This window comes from Tachyglossus aculeatus, chromosome 26 (genome assembly GCF_015852505.1).
Source record: "Tachyglossus aculeatus isolate mTacAcu1 chromosome 26, mTacAcu1.pri, whole genome shotgun sequence".
Lineage (NCBI taxonomy): Eukaryota > Metazoa > Chordata > Mammalia > Monotremata > Tachyglossidae > Tachyglossus > Tachyglossus aculeatus.
In genome coordinates, this window is record NC_052091.1 from 3,425,790 (window position 1) to 3,449,755 (window position 23,966).

A 23,966-nucleotide genomic window follows, 5' to 3' on the forward strand; every position below is an offset into this window, starting at 1 on the left:
TGTGACGGAGCCCCCCGACCCTCCCTCCCCAACACGGGGAGCCCGGCCCACCTACCCCGGCAGCGGAACCCCTGCTTGCTGACACCCCAGAGCTGTGGAGAGGAGAGAGGTTACTGATGCCGCCGCCCCCCGCCAACGCCACCCGTTGGGCCGTGCTGCCCAGCCAGTGGGTCTGGGGGCGAACCCCAGCCTGGCCGGCTCTAGCCGGGGCGGGGGGGGAGACAGGGACGTGGTCTCATTTGCAGATAATTCAGGCCCTTAGAGGATGGGGAAAGGTGACGAGGCCTGGTTTAGGGGGTGGATTCGCCGTGGACCGCGGGTATCCTTGGCCACCTTCCCCATCGGCAACGGCGGGACCCCAGAAGCGGGACGAGGCTGTGGGTGGGGGGGGGGTGGGCGACGGGGCTGGGAAGGTGGGGCTCACAAAGCCGTTGCAGCTGTCGCAGAACGTGGGCTTCTTGAAGGTGACCTCGTGGAAGTTGTGGAGGAAGCCCAGGCCCAGCTTGGCACAGATGGCGCTGGCCTTGAGGAAGTAGCCGCTCAGCTCTTCGCGGCTGAAAGGCCCGGCGCTGCCCGGGTCGGGCGGAGAGGGGGGAGCGTTTGGGTTCAGTCGTGGTGGGCTCCACCCCATCCCCAATCCTACCCACTCTGGGTTCCCCCGCCCCCCGGGCTGGGCCGCCCACCTCCCACGGGGGGTTCCCGCCGGTGGGCACGAGGGCGGCTGATGCCTGGCACAGGCTCCCGCCCTCCCCTTCCCCGCAGGTGGGCAGAGGGCGGCTCACTGCTGCTGTGGGGCCTGGTGCAGGTCGTGGCAGGAGAAGGGGAAGCTGGCAGCGATGCGCTCGAAGTCGTCCCGGGACACGTAACCTCGGCCTTCGGGGTCGTAGTTTTTGAAAACCGACTGCAGGAGTGGGCAGGGCAAGGAGCTTAGCTCAGCCGGGCCGTGAGGTCAACTCCCACGTCGCGGTTATTTTGTTGTTGTTTTTTATTAAGCGCTTGCTATCATCAATCGTGTTTATTGAGCGCTTACTGTGTGCAGAGCACTGTACTAAGCGCTTGGGAAGTCCAAGTTGGCAACATATAGAGACGGTCCCTACCCAATAGTGGGCTCACGGTCTATGTGCCAGGCACTCTGCTAAGCACTGGGGACGACACAAGCCAGTCAAGTTGGACCAGTCCCTGTCCCACACGGGGCTGACGGTCTTTGTCCCCCTTTTACAGGTGAATAATGATAATGATGGCATTTATTAAGCACTTACTATGTGCAAAGCACTGTTCTAGGCGCTGGGGGGATACAAGGTGATCAGGTTGTCCCATGTGGGGCTCACAGTCTTCATCCCCATTTTACAGATGAGGGAACTGAGGCTCAGAGAAGTTAAGTAACTTGCCCAAGGTCACACAGCAGACATGTGGCGGAGCCGGGACTCGAACCCATGACCTCTGACTCCAAAGCCCGGGCTCTTTCCGCTGGGCCACGCTGCTTCTCAATAACTGAGGCACAAGAATAATAAAAATCATGGTACTTGTTAAGCCCTACTATGTGCCAAGCACTGTTCTAAGTGCTGGGGTAGATTCAAGTTAGGTTGGACACAGTCCTTGTCCCACACAGGGCTCACGCTCTTAATCCCCATTTTACAGATGAGGTAATTGAGGCCCGGAGAAGTGAAGTGACTTCCTCGAGGTCACCGGGCAGACGAGTGGTGGAGCTGGGAATCGAACCCAGGTCAATCAATCAATCAATCAATCGTATTTATTGAGCGCTTACTGTGTGCAGACCACTGTACTAAGCACTTGGGAAGTCCACGTTGGCAACATCTAGAGACGGTCCCTACCCAACAGTGGGCTCACAGTCTAGAAGGGGGAGACAGAACAAAACCAAACATAGTAACAAGATAAAAGAAATAGAATAGATATGTACAAGTAAAATAAATAGAGTAATAAATCCGTACGAACATCTATACATATATACAGGTGCTGTGGGAAAGGGAAGGAGGTAAGGGGGGGAGGGATGGAGAGGGGGAGGAGGGGGAGAGGAAGGAAGGGGCTCAGTCTGTCAATCAATCAATCGTATTTATTGAGCGCTTACCGTGTGCAGAGCACTGTACTAAGCGCTTGGGAAGGACAAGTTGGCAACATATAGAGACGGTCCCTACCCAACAGTGGGCTCACAGTCTAGAAGGGGGAGACAGAGAACAAAACAAAACATTAACAAAATAGAATAGATATGTACAAGTAAAATAGAGTAATAAATATGTACAAACATATATACAGGTGCTGTGGGGAAGGGAAGGAGGTAGGAGGAGGGGGAGAGGGGGCCCTTGTGAGATACTGTGTGTGTCTGTGTGAGAGACAGTAACATACACCTGTATATATGTATATATGTTTGTTCATATTTATTACTTTATTTTACTTTTACATATCTATTGTATTTATTTTATTTTGTTAATATGTTTGGTTTTGTTCTCTGTCTCCCCCTCCTAGACTGTGAGCCCACTGTTGGGTTGGGACCGTCTCTAGATGTTGCCAACTTGTCCTTCCCAAGCGCTTAGTCCAGTGCTCCGCACACAGTAAGCGCTCAATAAATACGATCGATGGATTGATTGATGCACCAACAGTTCAAGCACACATAACTGTCCCAGTCCCTCAAGTCCCGTCACAGGCCTGAACTGAGACGTGAATTCCAGTCCTCCTGGCTCGAGCCCGTTGTTGGGTCGGGACCGTCTCTTTATGTTGCCAACTTGTACTTCCCAAGCGCTTAGTCCAGTGCTCTGCACACTGTAAGCGCTCAATAAATACGATTGATTGATTGATACACCAACAGTTCAAGCACACGTAACTGGCCCAGTCCCTCAAGTCCCCTCACAGGCCTGAACTGAGACACAAATTCCAGTCCTCCTGGCTCGAGCCCGTTGTTGGGTAGGGACCGTCTCTATATGTTGCCAACTTGGACTTCCCAAGCGCTTAGTCCAGTGCTCCGCACACAGTAAGCGCTCAATAAATACGATCGAATGAATGAATGAATGGCCCCCTCTGTCCTCCTCCCTTACCCTCCTTGCCCTCTGAGCACTCACCTCCACCAGCTGCTCCACGTGGCGACTGAGGGTGTCCCGGTCCGGTTTGGGGGTCACCCCGGGGGCCCACTCCACTACCAGGGGAGGCTTGAAGGGGGTGGGTGGCTGGGAGGAAAGGTCAGAGGTCATTAGGGTCAGGGTGAGGAGGTTGAGGGGGGGGACTGGATGTTGGGGAGAGGGAGGGGTGGAGGCCTCACCAGGCTTTTGGGGTTACGAGGCTCCCGAGCGTACGACAATTCGTAGATCTCGTCCTCCGTGTAGAACAGGTCCAGAGACAGCTAGGGAAAGGCTGGGGGGTCAGTGGGACCCCCAACTTGGGGCCCCGGGATAGGACCCCCCCCTCCCCATCCTCTGCCCAACCCAATTTTCTTGTATCCGCCCCAGCACTCGATACAGTGCAGAAGCAGCGTGGCTTAGTGGCAAGTGCCCAGGCTTGGGAATCAAAGGATTCATTCATTCAATCAATCAATCAATCGATCGTATTTATTGAGCACTTACTGTGTGCAGAGCACTGGACTAAGCGCTTGGGAAGTCCAAGTGGGCCACATCTAGAGACAGTCCCTACCCAACAGTGGGCTCACAGTCTAAAAGAATAATAATGATGGCATTTGTGAAGCGCTTAATATGTGCAAAGCACCGTTCTAAGCGCTGGAGGGGATACAAGGTGATTAGTTTGTCCCACGTGGGGCTCACAGTCTTCAACCCCATTTTACAGATGAGGGAACTGAGGCTCAGAGAAGTTAAGTGACTTGCCCAAGGTCACACAACAGACGTGGTGGAGCTGGGATTCAAACCCATGACCTCTGACTCCAAAGCCCGGGCTCTTATTGGGCAGGGTTTGTCTCTGTTGCTGAATTGTACTTTCCAAGCGCCTAGTACGGTGCTCTGCACACAGTAAGCGCTCAATAAATACGATTGATTGATTAAGTGAAGATGAAGGCTGTGAGCCCCACGTGGGACAACCTGATTACTCCGTATCTCCCCCAGCGCTTAGAACAGTGCCTGGCACATAGTAAGTGCTTAACAAATGCCATTATTATTATATTGTTATAGTATTATAGTATTATTAGTGTTATTATAGTATATCGAGTTGCCAATTTGCACTTCCCAAGCGCTTAGTACAGTGCTCTGCACACAGTAAGCGCTCAGAGGTAAGATGCAGGGGATGGAGAGGGGGACGAGGAAGGAAGGGGCTCAGTTACCTCATCTATAATAATAATAATAATAATAATGGCATTTGTTAAGCGCTTACTATGTGCAGAGCACTGTTCTAAGCGCTGAGGGGGAATACAAGGTGATCAAGTTGTCCCACGTGGGGCCCACAGTCTTAATAAATAAATCTTTATTTATTTATTTATCTTACTTGTTCATTTCTATCCTATTTGTTTTATTTTGTTGGTATGTTTGGTTCTGTTCTCTGTCTCCCCCTTTTAGACTGGGAGCCCACTGTTGGGTAGGGACTGTCTCTATGTGTTGCCAATTTGTACTTCCCAAGCGCTTAGTACAGTGCTCTGCACATAGTAAGTGCTCAATAAATACGATTGATTGATTGATTGATTAATCCCCATTTTACAGATGAGGGAACTGAGGCTCAGAGAAGTGAAGTGACTTGCCCAAGGTCACACACAGCAGACACGTGGCGGAGCGGGGATTCGAACCCATGACCTCTGACTCCAAAGCCCGGGCTCTTGCCACTGAGCCACGCCGCTTCTCTAAAATGGGGATATTCTATAAAATGGGGATTAAGACTAAGCCCCCGGAGGGACAACCTGATCACTTGGTAATAATAATAATAATAATGATGCCATTGATTGATTGATAGGAAGCACTTAATAAATGCCACCATGATTATGATGACGATGCCCAGTCCCCCCGGCCTAAGCCCACCGCGGTGCCCGGCCTCTCGGCCCCTGGGCCGCGGGCCTGGGCCGTGCCCGGGGTTAGGCCGCGCGGCGCTCACTGTGAGAAGATGCAGTAGATCCTTGTTGGCGCTGCAGGGCGGGCACTGGCGCTGGAGCTCCTGCAGCTCCTGCAGCCTCTGATACAGTCCCTGCAGCTTCGGCAGGTGGAGGCGTCCATCGGGTAGCCGGTCGGGCACAGCCTCGTGCAGGGCCACCAGGTCCTTGAGGTGGACGCCCAACACGGGCAGCTTGAAGCCCCCGCACTCGCCGAACGCCCGGCGGTACTGCCCATAGTTGCCGCCCGATGCCAGCAGCTCGGCCAGCTCCAGCAGCGTCTGGGGGAGGACACGGAGTTGGGCCTTTCACTTCCTAGGAGCCCCCCACTCCATAATAATAATAATAATGGCATTTATTTTTAGACTTTTAGACTGTGAGCCCACTGTTGGGTAGGGACTGTCTCTATATGTTGCCAGTTTGTACTTCCCAAGCGCTTAGTACAGTGCTCTGCACATAACAAGCGCTCAATAAATACGATTGATGATGATGATGATGATTTATTAAGCGCTTACTATGTGCGAAGCACTGTTCTAAGCGCTGAAGGGGCTTAGAACCATCTGAGGACCCCAATAATGATAATAATAATGGCATTTATTAAGCGCTTACTATGTGCGAAGCACTGTTCTAAGCGCTGAAGGGGCTTAGAACCATCTGAGGACCCCAATAATGATAATAATAATGGCATTTATTAAGCGCTTACTATGTGCAAAGCACTGTTCTAAGCGCTGAAGGGGCTTAGAACCATCTGAGGACCCCAATAATAATAACAATATTAATAGTAATGGCATTTATTAAGCGCTTACTATGTGCGAAGCACTGTTCCAAGCACTGAAGGGGCTTAGAACCATCTGAGGACCCCAATAATAATAATAATAATGGCATTTATTAAGCGCTTACTATGTGCGAAGCACTGTTCTAAGCGCTGAAGGGGCTTAGAACCATCTGAGGACCCCCTGGCTTCGGGCTCAGGGGACATGCCTGTTATATAATAATAATAATAATGGCATTTATTAAGTGCTTACTATGTGCGATGCACTGTTCTAAGCGCTGAAGGGGCTTAGAACCATCTGAGGACCTCAATAATAATAATAATAATGGCATTTATTAAGCGCTTACTATGTGCGAAGCACTGTTCTAAGCGCTGAAGGGGCTTAGAACCGTCTGAGGACCCCCTGGCTTCGGGCTCAGGGGACGTGGCCGTTATATTGTTCTATCGTAATAAGACATGCCTGTTATATTGTAATAATAATAATAATAATGGCATTTATTAAGCGCTTACTATGTGCGATGCACTGTTCTAAGCGCTGAAGGGGCTTAGAACCATCTGAGGACCCCCTGGCTTCGGGCTCAGGGGACATGGCCGTTATATTGTTCTATCGTAATAAGACATGCCTGTTATATTGTAATAATAATAATAATAATAATGGCATTTATTAAGCGCTTACTATGTGCAAAGCACTGTTCTAAGCACTGAAGGGGCTTAGAACCATCTGAGGGCCCCAATAATAATAATAATAATGGCATTTATTAAGCACTTACTATGTGCGAAGCACTGTTCTAAGCGCTGAAGGGGCTTAGAACCATCTGAGGGCCCCAATAATAATAATAATAATGGCATTTATTAAGCGCTTACTATGTGCAATGCACTGTTCTAAGCGCTGAAGGGGCTTAGAACCATCTGAGGGCCCCAATAATAATAATAATAATGGCATTTATTAAGCACTTACTATGTGCGATGCACTGTTCTAAGCGCTGAAGGGGCTTAGAACCGTCTGAGGACCCCCTGGCTTCAGGCTCAGGGGACATGCCTGTTGTATTGTTCTATCGTAATAAGACATGCCTGTTATATTGTAATAATAATAATGGCATTTATTAAGCGCTTACTATGTGCGAAGCACTGTTCTAAGCGCTGAAAGGGCTTAGAACCACCTGAGGACCCCAATAGTAATAATAATAATGGCATTTATTAAGCGCTTACTATGTGCAATGCACTGTTCTAAGCGCTGAAGGGGCTTAGAACCACCTGAGGACCCCAATAATAATAATAATAATGGCATTTATTAAGCGCTTACTATGTGCGATGCTCTGTTCTAAGCGCTGAAGGGGCTTAGAACCACCTGAGGACCCCAATAATAATAATAATAATGGCATTTATTAAGCGCTTACTATGTGCGAAGCACTGTTCTAAGCGCTGAAGGGGCTTAGAACCATCTGAGGACCCCCTGGCTTCGGGCTCAGGGGACATGCCTGTTATATAATAATAATAATAATAATGGCATTTATTAAGTGCTTACTATGTGCGATGCACTGTTCTAAGCGCTGAAGGGGCTTAGAACCATCTGAGGACCCCAATAATAATAATAATGGCATTTATTAAGCGCTTACTATGTGCGAAGCACTGTTCTAAGCGCTGAAGGGGCTTAGAACAATCTGAGGACCCCCTGGCTTCGGGCTCAGGGGACATGGCCGTTATATTGTTCTATCGTAATAAGACATGCCTGTTATATTGTAATAATAATAATAATAATGGCATTTATTAAGCGCTTACTATGTGCGAAGCACTGTTCTAAGCGCTGAAGGGGCTTAGAACCATCTGAGGCCCCCAATAATAATAATAATAATAATAATGGCATTTATTAAGCGCTTACTATGTGCAAAGCACTGTTCTAAGCGCTGAAGGGGCTTAGAACCATCTGAGGACCCCCTGGCTTCGGGCTCAGGGGACATGCCTGTTATATAATAATAATAGTAATAATAATGGCATTTATTAAGCGCTTACTATGTGTGAAGCACTGTTGTAAGCACTGAAGGGGCTTAGAACCATCTGAGGACCCCCTGCCTTCGGGCTCAGGGGACATGCCTGTTCTATCGTAATAATAATAATAATAATGGCATTTATTAAGCACTTACTATGTGCACAGCACTGTTCCAAGCACTGGGGAACAGTGCTTTTAGACTGTGAGCCCACTGTTGGGTAGGGACTGTCTCTATATGTTGCCAACTTGTACTTCCCAAGCGCTTAGTACAGTGCTCTGCACACACTAAGCGCTCAATAAATACGATTGATGATGATGATGATGATGGGGAGGTTACAAGGTGATCAGGTTGTCCCACGTGGGGCTCACAGTCTTCATCCCCGTTTTACAGGTGAGGGAACTGAGGCCCAGAGAAGTGGAGTGACTTGCCCGAAGTCACCCAGCTGATAAGTGGCGGAGCCGGGATTTGAACCCGTGACCTCTGCCTCCAAAGTCCGGGCTCTTTCCACTGAGCCACGCTGCTTCTCTGCTTCGTACACTCTCCCAAGCGCACAGTGCACACCGTAGGTGCTCAGTACATACGGCTGACTGGCCGAATCAAGGAGAGCAGAGCTTGGGGGAGCTCATTCATTCATTCAGTCGTATTTATTGAGCGCTTACAGTGTGCAAAGCACTGTACTAAGCGCTTGGAAAGTACAATACAGAAATAAAGAGAGACAACCCCTGCCCACGGCGGGCTCGCAGTCTAGGGTGAGGGGAGGACAGAGGTCATTGTGGGCAGGGAATGTGTCTGTCTATTGTTCTAATGTACTTTCCCAAGCGCTTAGTACATTCGTTCATTCAATCGTATTTACTGAGCGCTTACTGTGTGCAGAGCACTGTACTAAACGCTTGGACAAGAAAGTCAGTAACATATAGAGACGGTCCCTACCCAACAACAGGCTCACAGTTGTCTGTCTCCCCCTTTCAGACTGTGAGCCCACTGTTGGGTAGGGACTGTCTCTATATGTTGCCAATTTGTACTTCCCAAGTGCTTAGTACAGTGCTCTGCACATAGTAAGCGCTCAATAAATACGATTGATGATGATGATGATGACTTGTACTTCCCGAGCGCTTAGTACAGTGGTCTGCACACAGTAAGCGACAGGATCACAGTTGTCTGTCTCTCCCTTCATCATCATCATCAATCGTATTTATTGAGCGCTTACTATGTGCAGAGCACTGTACTAAGCGCTTGGGAAGTACAAATTGACTAGACTGTGAGCCCGTTGTTGGGTAGGGACCATCTTTGTTGCCAACTTGTACTTCCCAAGCGCTTAGTACTTGGCTCAGTGGAAAGAGCCCGGGCTTGGGAGTCAGAGGTCATGGGTTCAAATCCTGGCTCCGCCGCTTGTCAGCTGTGTGACTTTGGGCAAGTCCCTTCACTTCTCTGGGCCTTAGTTACCTCATCTGTCAAATGGGGATGAAGACTGTGAGCCCCCCGTGGGACAACCTGATCACCTTGTAACCTTCCCAATCAATCAATCAGTCGTATTTATTGAGCGCTTACTGTGTGCAGAGCACTGTACTAAGCGCTTGGGAAGTACAGGTTGGCAACATCTAGAGACAGTCCCTACCCAACAGTGGGCTCACAGTCTAAAAACTGTGGGCTCACAGTTCCCAGCGCTTAGAACAGTGCTTTGCACATAGTAAGTGCTTAATAAATTCATTCATTCATTCAGTCGTATTTATTGAGCGCTTACTGTGCGCAGAGCACTGTACTAAGCGCTTGGGAAGTACAAGTTGGCAACATAGAGAGACGGTCCCTACCCAACAGTGGGCTCACAGTCTAAAAGGGGGAGATGGGTGACCAAACCAAACATATAAACCAAATAAAATAAATAGAATAGATACGTACAAGTAAAATAAATAGAGTAATAAATATGTACAAACATTATATACATATATACAGGTGCTGGGGGGAGGGGAAGGAGGTAAGATTGTGAGCCCACTGTTGGGGCTCACAATAAATGCCATTATTATTAGTAGTAGTAGTACAGTACTCTGAACATAGTAAGCGCTCAATAAATACGATTGAATGGATGAATGAATGGAAAGGGGAGACAGACAACAAAGCAAAACATGTAGACAGGTGTCAAAGAGTGTGCTGCGCACAGTAAGTGCTCAATAAATAATAATAATAATAATAATGATGGCATTTATTAAGCGCTTACTATGTGCAAAGCACTGTTCTAAGCGCTGGGGAGATACAAGGTGATCAGGTTGTCCCAGAGGGGGCTCACAGTCAGTCCCCATTTTACAGATGAGGGAACTGAGGCACAGAGAAGTTAAGTGACTTGCCCAAAGCCACACAGCTGGCAGTTGGCAGAGCGACAATGCATGAGACGAGAGGGCATGGGGGGCACCAGGGTGGGTAAGGAAGAGGGGTACTAATGCCGGGGGCGCGGGCGGTTGGCATAGAGGCCTGGGCTGGGGGGGAATTTAAGGGGGCGATAAAGGGGGCGAGCCAGGGGGTGAGGAGGCGGTGTGACCTTGGTGCTGTCAGGGCTGAGCAGGGCGTGCGAGTCCTTGAGGCGGGAGATGGCACTATGGCACAGGCCGCCCGTCACCGCCATCAGCGTGTTGAAGTTGTGTAGATGCCGGAGCTTCTGTAGGGGAGAGCGCCAAGCTGGCACCGGGCGGGCACCGGGCCCCATCCAACCCCTCCCCTGGCCTGGGGGGTGAAGGGAAGGGGTAGAGCCGGGGGTAATAATAATAATAGTGATGGCATTTATTAAGCGCTTACTATGTGCCAAGCACTGTTTTAAGCACTAGGGAGGTTACAAGGTGATCAGGTTGTCCCATGGGGCCTCCCAGTCTCCATCCCCTTTTTCCAGATGAGGTCACTGAGGCCCAGAGAAGTGAAGTGACTGGCCCAAAGTCACAATTGTGGAAAGAGCAGGGGCTTTGGAGTCAGAGGTCCTGAGTTCAAATGCCGGCTCCACCAACTGCCCGCTGTGCCCAAAGTCACAACTGTGTGGCTCAGTGGGAAGAGCAGGGGCTTTGGAGTCAGAGGTCCTGGGTTCAAATCCCGGCTCCACCAACCGTCCGCTGTGCCCGAAGTCACAACTGTGTGGCTCAGTGAGAAGAGCAGGGGCTTTGGAGTCAGAGGTCCTGGGTTCAAATGCCGGCTCCACCAACTGTCCGCTGTGTGACTTTGGGCCAGTCACTTCACTTCTCTGGGCCTCAGTGACCTCAGCTGGAAAATGGGGATGAAGACTGGGAGGCCCCATGGGACAACCTGATCACCTTGTCACCTCCCCAGCGCTTAGAACAGTGCTTGGCGCATAGTAAGCGCTTAATAAATGCCATCATTATTCTTCTAGACTGGGAGCCCGTTGTTGGGTAGGGACCGTCTCTATATGTTGTCAACCTGTACTTCCCAAGCGCTTAGTACAGTGCTCTGCACACAGTAAGCGCTCAATAAATACGATTGAAGGAATGAATGAATTGGCGGAGGCGGGATTCGAACCCATGACCTCTGACTCCCGAGCCCGGGCTCTTTCCACTGAGCCACGCTGCTTCTCTAAGCAGGGGGGGCTGAGGAGGAGGGGGCCGGTGACGTAAGGGGGCGGGGCCTGCGGGGGCGGGGCCTGCGGGGCGGGACAGATGACATAAAGGGGGCGGGGCCTGAGGGGGCGGGGCGGGGGCGGAGCAACTGAGGGGGCGGGGCATGTAGGGGATTGTAAAGGGGCGGGGCCTGAGGGGTGGGCGGGACAGATTATTGTAAGGGGGCGGGGCCTGAGGAGTGGGGCGGGGAGGTGACCTAAGGGGGCGGGGTCGGGGGCTGAGGAGGCGGGGCAGGTGACGTAAAGGGGCGGGGCGGGGGGCCTGGGGTGGTGGGGCCGGTGACGTAAAGGGGCGGGGCTGGGGAACTGATGGGAGGGGCCAGAGGAGGTGGCGTGTGACGTAAGGGGGCGGGGCCTGGAGGGATGGCGTAAGGGGCGGGCCGGGGAACTGAGGGGACCGGGCGGGAGCTGAGGAGGCGGGGGCAGGTGACGGAAAGGGGCGGGGCCGGGGAACTGATGGGAGGGGCCAGAGGAGGCGGAGCCGGTGACGTAAAGGGGCGGGGCCGGGGAACTGAGGAGGCGGGGCCGGGATAGGTGATCTAAAAGGGTGGGGCTGGGGGGACTGGGGCGGGGCCTGAGGGGTGGGAGGGGCAGCTACCGAAAGGGGCGGGGCCGGAGAGGTGGGGCAATGCGGGTGACGTAAGGGGGCGGGGCCGAGGGTGGGCCCGGGGTCTGAAGAGGCGGGGCCGGTGACGAAAGGGGCGGGGCCGGGGAACTGAAGGGTGGGGCCTGAGGAGGCGGGGCCGGGATAGGTCATGTAAAGGGGTGGACTGGGGAGGGGCCTGAGAGGGCGGGGCAGGTGCCGTAAGGGGGCGGGGCCTGAGGAGGCGGGGCAGGCGACGTAAGGGGGCGGGGCCTGAGGAGTGGGGCGGTGGCAGGTGCCGTAAGGGGCGGGGCCTGAGGAGGCGGGCAGGTGACGTAAATGGGCGGGGAGGGGTGTCGGGGGCGGAGCCTGGGGCTGAGGAGGCGGGGCAGGCGACGTAAAGGGGCGCGACCGGTGAACTGGGGGTGGGGCCTAAAGAGGCGGGGCCGGTGACGTAAAGGGGCGGGGCCTGAGGAGTGGGCAGGGCAGGCGAAGTAAGGGGCGGGACCCTGAGGGGTGGGGTGGGGGAGGTGGTGCAAGGGGGCGGGGCCTGAGGCATGGGCGGGGCAGGCGATGTAAGGGACGGGTCCCTGAGGAGTGGGGCGGGGCGTGTGACGTATGGGGGCGGGGCCTGAGGGGGCGGGTCGGATGACGTAAAGGGGCGGGGCGGGGGATCTGAGGGTATGCGGGGGGAGGGGCGCGGTCTGAGGGGACGCGGGGGCAGGAGAATAATAATAATAATAATAATAATGATAATAATGGCATTTGTTGAAGCAGCGTGGCTCAGTGGAAAGAGCCCGGGTTTTGGAGTCAGAGGTCATGGGTTCAAATTCCGCCTCTCCCAATTGTCAGCTGTGTGACTTTGGGCAAGTCACTTCACTTCTCTGGGCCTCAGTTACCTCATCTGTAAAATGGGTTTTAAGACTGTGAGCCCCCGCCCCGTGGGACAACCTGATCCCCTTGTAACCTCCCCAGCGCTTAGAACGGCGCTTTGCACACAGTAAGCGCTTAACAAATGCCAACATTATTATTATTCAAGGGAAGCAGCGTGGCTCAGTGGAAAGAGCCCGGGCTTTGGAGTCAGAGGTCATGGGTTCAAATTCCCGGCTCCGCCACTTGTCAGCTGGGTGATTTGGGGCGAGTCACTTCACTTCTCTGGGCCTCAGTGATCTCACCTGGAAACTGGGGATGAAGATGTGAGCCCGCCCGTGGGACAACCTGACCACCTTGTAACCTCCCCAGTGCTTAGAACAACGCTTTGCACATAGTAAGTGCTTAACAAATGCCAACATTATTATTATTATTATGTGCAAAGCGCCACTTGTCAGCTGGGTGATTTGGGGCGAGTCACTTCACTTCTCTGGGCCTCAGTGATCTCACCTGGAAACTGGGGATGAAGATGTGAGCCCCCCGTGGGACAACCTGACCACCTTGTAACCTCCCCAGTGCTTAGAACAGCGCTTTGCACATCGTAAGTGCTTAACAAATGCCAACATTATTATTATTATTATGTGCAAAGCGCTGTTCTAACTGCTGGGATAGAGAGGGGGAGAGGGAGGGGCCGGAGATTGGATTGGGGCGGGGTCTGAGGGGGTGGGGCCGGGGATGGAAAGGGGTGGGTCATTCATTCATTCACTCATTCATTCATTCATTCAATCGTCTTGATTGAGCGCTTACTGTGTGCACAGCACTGGACTAAGCGCTTGGGAAGTCCAAGTTGGCAACACCTAGAGACGGCCCCTACTCAACAATGGGCTCCCAGGCTAGAAGAGAGGGCAAGGCCGGGGGATGGAGAAGGGCGGGTCATTCATTCACTCAATCAATCAATCAATCAATCAATCAATCAATCGTATTTATTGAGCGCTTACTATGTGCAGAGCACTGTACTAAGCGCTTGGGGAGTCCAAGTTGGGAACATAGAGAGACGGTCCCTACCCCACAACGGGCTCCCAGGCTAGAAGAGAGGGCGGGGCTGGGAGATGGAGAAGGACGGGTCATTCATTCAATCGTGTGTGCAGAGCGCTGGACTAAGCGCTTAAATTGGCAACATAGACGGTCCCTACCCCACAACGGGCTCCCAGGCTAGAAGAGAGGGGGGATAGGGAGTAGCTAGGGGATGGAGAAGGTCAGGTTATGGGGAGGGGAGGGGACGGGGGTCTGGGGGTTGGGGTCATGCCCCCTCTGACCTGGGCCACGTGGATGAACTTGGTGAGCACCTCGGCCCGCTGCTGCGGCGTGGGCCTGCTGAGCACCATAACCTGCACCCACTGTGAGACGCTGTTACACAGGGCCACGGAGCGCTCCAGCGCTGGGTTTTCCCGCACCGAGCCCTGCAGCACATAGCTGCGCAGCTCCGACGCCTGGATGGGCAGTTCACGCCATGGGCAGGCCTCCCACCACGACCCCCCACAGCAGAGGGTCATGCCCTCCCTGATACCCGGGCCTCGAGGTCGGTCCTGGGCCCGTCACCCCCCTCCCCAACACCCCGGGAGCTGAGGGTCGGCCCAGGGTCTCCCTCTCCCCCGCACTCACGGTGATGCTGCAGAAGGCCTTGAACTCCAAGTAGGTCAGATGCTCGGCCAATTCCCCCGTCTCCAGGTGGTCAAAGAGCAGAGAAACCTTCCGCTTCTTCCCGCAGCTCGGGCTGCTCAGCTGCTGGGGCTGCTGGAGTCCTAAGGGGCTCAGGCTGGGGGAATGAAGCAGGCCATAATAATAATAATAATCACATTTATTAAGCGCTTACTATGTGCAAAGCACCGTTCGAAGCGCCGGGCAGGTTACAAGGTGATCAGGTTGTCCCATGTGGGGCTCACAGTCTTCACCCCCCCTTTTACAGATGAGGGAACTGAGGCCCAGAGAAGTGAAGTGCCCAAAGTCACGCAGCTGGCGATCGGCAGAGCCGGGATTTGAACCCAAGACCCCTGACTCCAAAGCCCGGGCTCTTTTCAACTGAGCCACGCTGCTTCTTAGGCCATCAACCTAAGGGTATTTATTGAACGCTTACGGGAGACGGGGAGGCAGGGAGACCCCACCGGGGGACGACTCACTGGTTGGCGGAGTCGACCAGCCGGCGCTGGGCCGCATCCCCTTCGAGCTTCACGGTGTTCCAGAAGCTGCTGACCACCTCGTCCAGTTGTGGCTCCAGGCGGAAGGCTTCGGGGAAGTGGTTGACCCAATACCTGGTGGGGTGGGGGGGGTGTGGACGGCATGGGGAGTAGCCCAGTACACTCCGGGGGTCCACGAGGAAGGGTCAAGCGCATTTATGGAGCGCTTACGCTGCATAGAGCTCTGTAGTAAGCGCTTGGGAGAGGACAATGTGCTAGGATGGGTGGTTAGACACTCTCCCTGCCCTGGAGGAGGGCCCAACTTGTACTTCCCAAGCGCTTAGTACAGTGCTCTGCACGCAGTAAGCGCTCAATAAATACGATTGATGATGATGATGGAGGAGCTCACAGTCCAGTGGCGGAGACAGACACTAAAATAAGGAGCGTGGCCTAATGGAGAGAACGCAGGCCTGGGAATCAAAAGGACCTGGGTTCTAATCCTGACTGCCAATTTGCAAGCTGCGTGACCGTAGTCAAGTCACTTGGCTGCTCTGTGCTTCCATTTCCTCAACTGTAAACTGGAGGTACTTTTTTTATTTTTATAATGACATTTATTAAGCGCTTACTATGTGCAAAGCACTGTTCTAAGCGCTGGGGAGGTTACATGGTGATCAGGTTGTCCCCCCGGGGGCTCACAATCTTAATCCCCATTTTACAGATGAGGGAACTGAGGCCTAGAGAAGTTAAGTGACTTGCCCAAAGTCACACAGCTGACAATTGGCGGAGCAGGGATTCGAACCCATGACCTCTGACTCCAAAGCCCATGCTCTTTCCACTGAGCCACACTGCTTCTCAAGGTACTTGTTCATTCAGTCATTCAATCTCATTTATTGAGCGCTTACAGTGTGCTGGGCACTGGACTAAGCGCTTGGGAAGTACGTCGGCAACATATAGAGGCGGTCCCAACCCAACAATGGGCTCACAGTCTAGAAGGGGGAGACAGACAACAAAACAAGACTTTCTATTTAGGCTGTGAGCCCCATGCGAAACAGGGACTGTGTCTAATTCGTAACGACTCCTGCACTTGAAACAGTTTTTACCGCATAATAAGCGCTGAACAAATTCCATAAAAAATGTTTCAGGTAGGAGGAAGCGAGAGGTGAAGCGGGGGGCGGCCGGGCTTGGGATCCTCACCTTACTAAATTACAGATCCGCAGGCGTCTCTGCCCCTGTTTCTCCCCAGTGGCTTCCTGGTATGTAGTTGGAGTCAAGGTCATCATCATCATCATCAATCGTATTTATTGAGCGCTTACTATGTGCAGAGCACTGGACTAAGCGCTCGGGAAGTCCAAATTGGCAACACATAGAGACAGTCCCTACCCAACAGTGGGCTCACAGTCTAAAAGGGGGAGACGGAGAACAGAACCAAACATACCAACAAAATCAAATAAATAGGATAGATATGGACAAGTAAAATAAATAAATAAATAAATAGAGTAATAATAAATAGAGTAATAGGTCCTCTCCTGTCTGTCTGTTCGTGGGATGAGGGCCTGGGGATGGGGATAGCCATCCCCTCCCCGCCACCAAGCCCCCAGCCCCGGTCCCTGGGATGCTCCCTGATGGAAAGGATATAGGGCGAGCAAACGGCGGGCAAATTCGGTGGAGGGCAGGACCCAGCTATGCATGGTCAGTGCCATGTTGACCGTATTGTCGCTGCAACAGAGGCTGCCATCCGGGTCTGTAGGGGACGGAGAGAGTCAGTCGTGCCCGGAATTGTGCCCCGAACTGCACTCCGCCCACCCGCCTGCCCCGACTTGGGCCCATCGGGTCCCTGCACTTTCAGCCCCCAGAACGGAGCTGGAATCAAAAATGGGATGAGAGGTAAGTCTGGGTCGAAGGTCGGGGGATCAGAAGATGGTTTGGGGGTGGCGATGGACAACAGGATGGGCGCTCTCGAAGGCCCCAGTTAGGTGGAGTCCGGATGAGGTCGCGGGAGGGACCTCAGAGAGGTCAGAAAAGCATTCATTCATTCATTCAATCGTATTTATTGAGCGCTTACTGTGTGCAGAGCCAAGTGCTTGGGAAGTACAAGTTGGCAACATATAGAGACGGTCCCTAAAGAATGAGGTCAAAGGTCGGAGGATCACACCCCGAGAGTGAGGAGGTCAAAGGTCGGAGGATCACACCCCGAGAGTGAGGAGGTCAAAGGGAGAGAGGGGCAGGGAGCAGAGTAAAATGGTAGACTGTACACTCGTGGTGGGCAGGGAATGTATCTGTTGTTAATAGTGGACTCTCCTAAGTGCTAAGTACAGTGCTCTGCACACAGTAAGCGCTCAATAAATACGATTGAATCAATCAATCAATCAGTCGTATTTATTGAGCGCTCACTGTGTGCAGAGCACCGTACTAAGTGCTTGGGAAGTACAAGTTGGCAACATATAGAGACGGTCCCTAAAGAATGAGGTCAAAGGTTGGAGGATCACACCCCGTGAGGAGGTCAAAGGTCGGAGGATCACACCCCGAGAGTGAGGAGGTCAAAGGAAGAGAGGGTCAGGGAGCAGAGTAAAATGGTAGACTGTAAACTCGTTGTGGGCAGGGAATGTATCTGTTGTTAATAGTGGACTCTCCTAAGTGCTAAGTACCGTGCTCTGCACACAGTAAGCGCTCAATAAATACGATTGAATCAATCAATCAATCAATCGTATTTATTGAGCGCTCACTGTGTGCAGAGCACCGTACTAAGTGCTTGGGAAGTACAAGTTGGCAACATATAGAGACGGTCCCTAAAGAATGAGGTCAAAGGTCGGAGGATCACACCCCGAGAGTGAGGAGGTCAAAGGTCGGAGGATCACACCCCGAGAGTGAGGAGGTCAAAGGTCGGAGGATCACACCCCGAGAGTGAGGAGGTCAAAGGAAGAGAGGGTCAGGGAGCAGAGTAAAATGGTAGACTGTAAACCCGTGGTGGGCAGCGAATGTATCTGTTGTTAATAGTGGACTCTCCTAAGTGCTAAGTACAGTGCTCTGCACACAGTAAGCGCTCAATAAATACGATTGAATCAATCAATCGTATTTATTGAGCGCTCACTGTGTGCAGAGCACTGTACTAAGCGCTTGGGAAGTCCAAGTTGGCAACATATAGAGACAGTCCCTACCCAACAGTGGGCTCACAGTCTAAAAGGGGGAGACAGAGAACAAAACCAAACATACTAACAAAATAAAATAAATAGAATCAATCAATCAGTCATATTTATTGAGCGCTTACTGCGTGCAGAGCAGTGTACTAAGTGCTTGGAAAGTACAAGCTGGCAACATATAGAGACAGTCCCTACCCAACAGTGGGCTCACAGTCTAGAAGGGGGAGACAGAGAACAAAACCAAACACACTAACAAAATAAAATAAATAAATAGAATAAATAAATAAATAAATAGAATAGATAGGTACAAGTAAAATAAATAAATAGAGTAATAAATATGTACAAACATATATACATATATACAGGTGCTGTGGGGAAGGGAAGGAGGTAAGATGCGGGGGATGGAGAGGGGGATGAGGGGGAGAGGAAGGAAGGGGCTCAGTCTGGGAAGGCCTCCTGGAGGAGATGAGCTCTCAGTAGGGCCTTGAAGGGAAATAGAATAGATATGTACAAGTAAAATAAATAGATTGAATGAATGAATGAATTGTTTTCTGACCTCTCTGAGGTCCCTCCCGCGACCTCATCCGTACTCCACCTAACTCTGGGGTCTTCAAGAGCAGTAAGCGCTCAATAAGTAGGACGGACTGACTGACTGAATAAACGAATGAGTTAGGGGATCGGTGAACCTGGAACCCACAGCTCAAAGGACGAGGGTGCTGGGTTTGGAGAGGGACCGGGGGCCGGAGGAGTCAGGGACCGGGCAGGGGGCTGGGGGCGAGGACGTTCCCCTCACCGAAGGAAAGGATGCATTTCTCCAGCAGCTCGTCCAGACTGCAGCCCTTGCTGACGGGCCCCAGCACCATGGTGGCCATGACCTTGGTGATCTCCCGGGGGTTGGGGCAGGTCATGCGTCGCCGATTCTGCCTCAGTCGCCCCTTCCCCACCGCCCCCAGGGTCGCGGACATGCCTGGTCCCTGGCATTCTAGCTGCGACTTCCTGTGGGGGCAGAGAAACCCGCACGACTTCCTCGATGAGCACTGTCTGATGCGCCTCCCACCCCCCGCCACCCCATCCTGCTCCCTTCTTCATCATCAATCGTATTTATCATCGATCGTGTTTATTGAGCGCTTACTATGTGCAGAGCACTGTACTGAGCGCTTGGGAAGTACAAATTGGCAACATATAGAGACAGTCCCTACCCAACAGTGGGCTCACGTCATCATCATCAATCGTATTTATTGAGCGCTTACTATGTGCAGAGCACTGTACTGAGCGCTTGGGAAGTACAAGTTGGCAACATCTAGAGACAGTCCCTACCCAACAGTGGGCTCACAGTCTAAACGGGGGAGACGGAGAACAAAACCAAACATGCTAACAAAATAAAATAAATAGAATAGATAGGTACAAGTAAAATAAATAAATAAATAAGCAGAAGAGAAGCAGCGTGGCTCAGTGGAAAGAGCCCGGGCTTGGAGTCAGAGGTCATGGGTTCGAATCCCGGCTCCGCCACATGTCTGCTGTGTGACCTTGGGCAAGTCACTTAACTTCTCTGAGCCTCAGTTACCTCATCTGTAAAATGGGGATTAAGACTGTGAGCCCCACGTGGGGCAACCTGATCACTTTGTATCCCCCAAGGGCTTAGAACAGTGCTTTGCACATAGTAAGCAATTAAATGCCAACATTATTATTATTATTATTATATGTACAAGTAAAATAAATAAATAAATAAATAGAGTAATAAATATGTACAAACATATATACATATATACAGGTGCTGTGGGGAAGGGAAGGAGGTAAGAAGGGGGGATGGAGAGGGGGGCGAGGGGGAGAGGAAGCCCAATGACCTTGGGGGGACTCTCAGGCGCCAGAAGGAAGCAAGGAGCTACAGTGGGAACTCTGAGTGTGAGGGCCGGGCGGATCGCCACACGTGCACCCCCCAACTTCCCGGGATTCCGTGGGAGAACCATTCCTGCTTCATCCCACCCTGTCTGCCCCTCTCCTCCTGGCCCCCCGTGCTGTAGCCCTTCCTCCTTGGAGGGGAGGAAGGGGATAAACCTGCAGCAGAGGGTGGGTTTCTCCTCCCCTTCAACCCCCTCCCTCCTTTCCCCTCCTCTCCTTTGCCTTCTCTCCTCCGCTCTGGCCTTTTCTCCCTACTTCCCTCTCCGGGGGCTAGGTTGAGACCCCCTGGGGCCAATAGCTTCAAGGAAAGTTTAAAAATAAAATCCCTGAAGTCCCTGAAGACGAGGAGGAGGAGAGGGAGCGAGGTCATGCGACGCTGTTCACACGCTCACCCACTACCATGCGTTAGCACAAACAGACCCACAAGCCACTGACACAGATTACAAATACACAGACCCACGTAGGGACACTATCCCTGGCACACCTCCACATTGAATGGTCACCAAAGGTAAGTGGATTTACCTTGTGTGTACACACCTCACCCAAACTCACCTGAAAACAAGCACACACCCTAGAAGGGACATGTTTACAGAGATACCCACTTCCCTTCTCAGAGGTACACACCATTACCTTGCAAGTCTTGCACAAGCATTGATGCAACTGTAGAAACACACAACACAGAGACGGGCGCCCCGTACACATCCCTCAGTCAATCAGTCATAGTTATTGTGCACTTACTGTGTGCCAAGTGCTGTACTGAGAGCTTGGGAGAGTGCAATATAACTGAGTTGGTGGACATGTTCACAGTGGCATAGTCTCACATTCATTGATTCATTCATTGATTCATTGATTCATTCATTCATCCATCCATCCATCCATCCATCCATCCATCCATCCATCCATTCATTCATTCATTCATTCAATCAATCGTATTTATTTATTCATTCATTCATTCAATCGTATTTACTGAGCGCTTACTATGTGCAGGGCACTGTACTAAGCACTTGGGAAGTCCAACTTGGCAACATATAGAGACGGTCCCTACCCAACAGCGGGCTCACAGTCTAGAAGGGGAAGACAGAGAACAAAACAAAACATATTGACAAAATAAAATAAATAGAATAAATATGTACAAATAAATTCATTCATTCATTCATTCGTATTTATTGAGCGCTTACTGTGTGCAGAGCACTGGACTAAGCGCTTGGGAAGTCCAAGTTGGCAACATATATTTATTGAGCGTTTACTTACATTCACACACAAGTGTTCCTGAAAACCGTAATCTCTTTTGGTGTCCCTCTGTGTCTTCCCACCTGCCTCCCCAAGGGATTATAAATCAGTACCTCCAAACCACTCTTTTTTCCTGAACTAACCATAAATTCTCTCTCCCCATCTACCCCTTCTGGGTGAGATAAGGGGAGTTCCTCTACGGGCTGCGTCTCCATCTCCATGCCCCCGGCCCTCCCATCGCCCCAAACGCATCCATACACACACAAATCCGAGAACGGAGTCAAGATCTACTCTTCCAAGCGCTTAGTACAGTGCTCTGCACCCAATAAGCCCTCCAGAAATACGAATAAATGAATCTGCAGAGAGGAACTGGGTAAAACGGATTGGGATTGAGGACCGGGGAGCCCTTAAAGGGTTGGGGACAGGGCCGACTCACCGGAGCAGGGCACGGGGCAAACGGGAGGTCCTGGACCCTTCTCCCCTCACCCAGCCAGGGGCATCAGGGCCTCGGGCGTGACTCGGGCACGGCTGGGGCATCTCTGCCCATGCCCCCGCCGACCCACGTGGGCTCGGTTGTGACGCACGGACCCAGTCCCCAGAGCCACCCTTTCCACCAGTCTCCCAGGAGGTCAGGACCCCCCCCCTTCCTCTGGGCTGGAAGGGTTGTGGTGTGTGTGTGTGTGACACAGTTGGGAAGCAGGGGGATTGTGTGTGTGTTTGTGTGTGTGTGTGTCACAGTTGGGGGGCAGGGGGACTGCCCAGATCTCCAGCATTTTCGCTTCCTGTTTCTCCCACTCCCCAGATGGAGAAGCAGCATGGCTCAGTAGAGAAGCAGCATGGCTCAGTGGAAAGAGCCCGGGCTTTGGGGTCAGAGGTCATGGATTCATTCATTCATTCATTCATTCAGTTGTATTTATTGAGCGCTTACTGTGTGCAGAGCACTGGACTAAGCGCTTGGGAAGTCCAAGTTGGCAACATATACAGTCCCTACCCAACAGTGGGCTCACAGTCTAAAAGATTTATTGAGCGCTTACTGTGTGCAGAGCACTGTACTAAGCGCTTGGGAAGTCCAAGTCGGTAACATATAGAAACGGTCTCTACCCAACAGTGGGTTCAACTCCCGGCTCCGCCAATTGTCAGCTGGGTGACTTTGGGCAAGTCCCCTCACTTCTCGGTGCCTCAGTTCCCTCGTCTGTCAAGTGGGGATTAATAATAATAATAATAATAATGATGGCATTTGTTAAGCGCTTACTATGTGCAAAGCACTGTTCTAAGCGCTGGGGAGGATACAAGGTGATCAGGTTGTCCCACGGGGGGCTCACAGTCTTAATCCCCGTTTTACAGACGAGATAACTGAGGCCCAGAGAAGTTAAGTGACTTGCCCAAGGTCACACAGCTGACAGTTGGCAGAGCCGGGATTTGAACCCAGGACCTCTGACTCCCAAGCCCGTGCTCTTTCCACTGAGCCACGCTGCTTCTAAGATTAAGACTGTGAACCCCACGTGGGACAACCCGATCACCTTGTCACCTCCCCAGCGCTCAGAACAGTGCTTCGCACATAGTATGCGCTTAATAAATGCCATCATTATTATTATTTATTATAGTAGCCGGCCTCCCAGCCTCTGCTCCTGTCCACCCACTTCTCTCCTAGGAGCTGCAGGGGACCCACGCGTCCGGCCACCCGGCCCCTCCCAAGTCGGGGATGAGAAGGGGAAGTTCCCTTCTTTGGAAATCCCCCCAACGCTCCCCTAGAGAAGCAGCGTGGCTCAGTGGAAAGAGCCCGGGCTTTGGAGTCAGAGGTCACGGGTTCAAATCCTGCCTCCGCCAAATGTCTAGGCAAGTCACTTCTCTGGGCCTCAGTACCCTCATCTGTAAAATGGGGATTAAGATTGTGAGCCCCACGTGGGACAACCTGATCACGTTGTATCCTCCCCAGCGCTTAGAACAGTGGTTTGCACGTAGTAAGCGCTTAACAAATACCATAATTATTATTAGTTGGCCTCAATCTGCTCTTCCTTCCTGTTCCTCCGGGAAATCCACCCCGTCTCTTACAGATTTCCGGCTGATCTGCACCGGCGGCCGCGACTCCCTTCCCTTTTCCACCCGAGCCGCTCTCCCTGCTAGAGGCAAAACCAGGACTGGATTAAAGTGGATTGGAATCCCGGGTTCGTGCTGGCCTTCCGGACCAGAGGTTCTTCCTTTTTTTATTTTCTATTTTAAAACAGGGTATTTGTTAAGCTCTTACTGTGTCCCAGACACTTTACTAAGCGCTGGGGGAGATACAAGATTCATTCATTCATTCAATCGTATTTATCATCATCATCAATCGTATTTATTGAGCGCTTACTATGTGCAGAGCACTGTACTAAGCGCTTGGGAAGTACAAATTGGCAACATTTATCCAGCGCTTACTGTGTGCAGAGCACTGGACTAAGCGCTTGGGAATAAATAACTAAATAATGATAGTACTTATAAAAATAATGATAAAGATGACATTTATTAAGCGCTTACTATGTGCAAAGCACTGTTCTAAGCGCTGGGGAGGTCACAAGGTGATCAGGCTGTCCCACCGGGGGCTCACAGTTTGAATCCCCATTTTACAGATGAGGGAACTGAGGCCCAGAGAACTGAAGTGATTTGCCCAAAGTCACACAGCTGACAGTTGGTGGAGCTGGGATTT

At 51.9% G+C, this 23,966-nt stretch overlaps 1 protein-coding gene across 1 annotated transcript in view; it reads right to left on the reverse strand.

Annotated features, from left to right (window-relative positions):
- The window catches only part of RASGRP4 (RAS guanyl releasing protein 4), a 32,607-nt gene that overhangs the window by 815 nt on the left and 7,826 nt on the right, over positions 1-23,966 (reverse strand). Inside the window, exons 2-14 of the mRNA XM_038767415.1 lie at positions 18,951-19,153; positions 16,656-16,761; positions 16,215-16,277; positions 15,024-15,155; positions 14,509-14,662; positions 14,163-14,336; positions 10,317-10,433; positions 5,032-5,307; positions 3,269-3,349; positions 3,072-3,176; positions 783-901; positions 425-569; positions 56-92 (exon numbers count right to left, since the gene is read on the reverse strand). Of these exons, the coding sequence (XP_038623343.1) occupies positions 56-92; positions 425-569; positions 783-901; positions 3,072-3,176; positions 3,269-3,349; positions 5,032-5,307; positions 10,317-10,433; positions 14,163-14,336; positions 14,509-14,662; positions 15,024-15,155; positions 16,215-16,277; positions 16,656-16,761; positions 18,951-19,153 (1,712 nt within the window). The remainder of the gene's footprint in view (positions 1-55; positions 93-424; positions 570-782; positions 902-3,071; positions 3,177-3,268; positions 3,350-5,031; positions 5,308-10,316; positions 10,434-14,162; positions 14,337-14,508; positions 14,663-15,023; positions 15,156-16,214; positions 16,278-16,655; positions 16,762-18,950; positions 19,154-23,966) is intronic.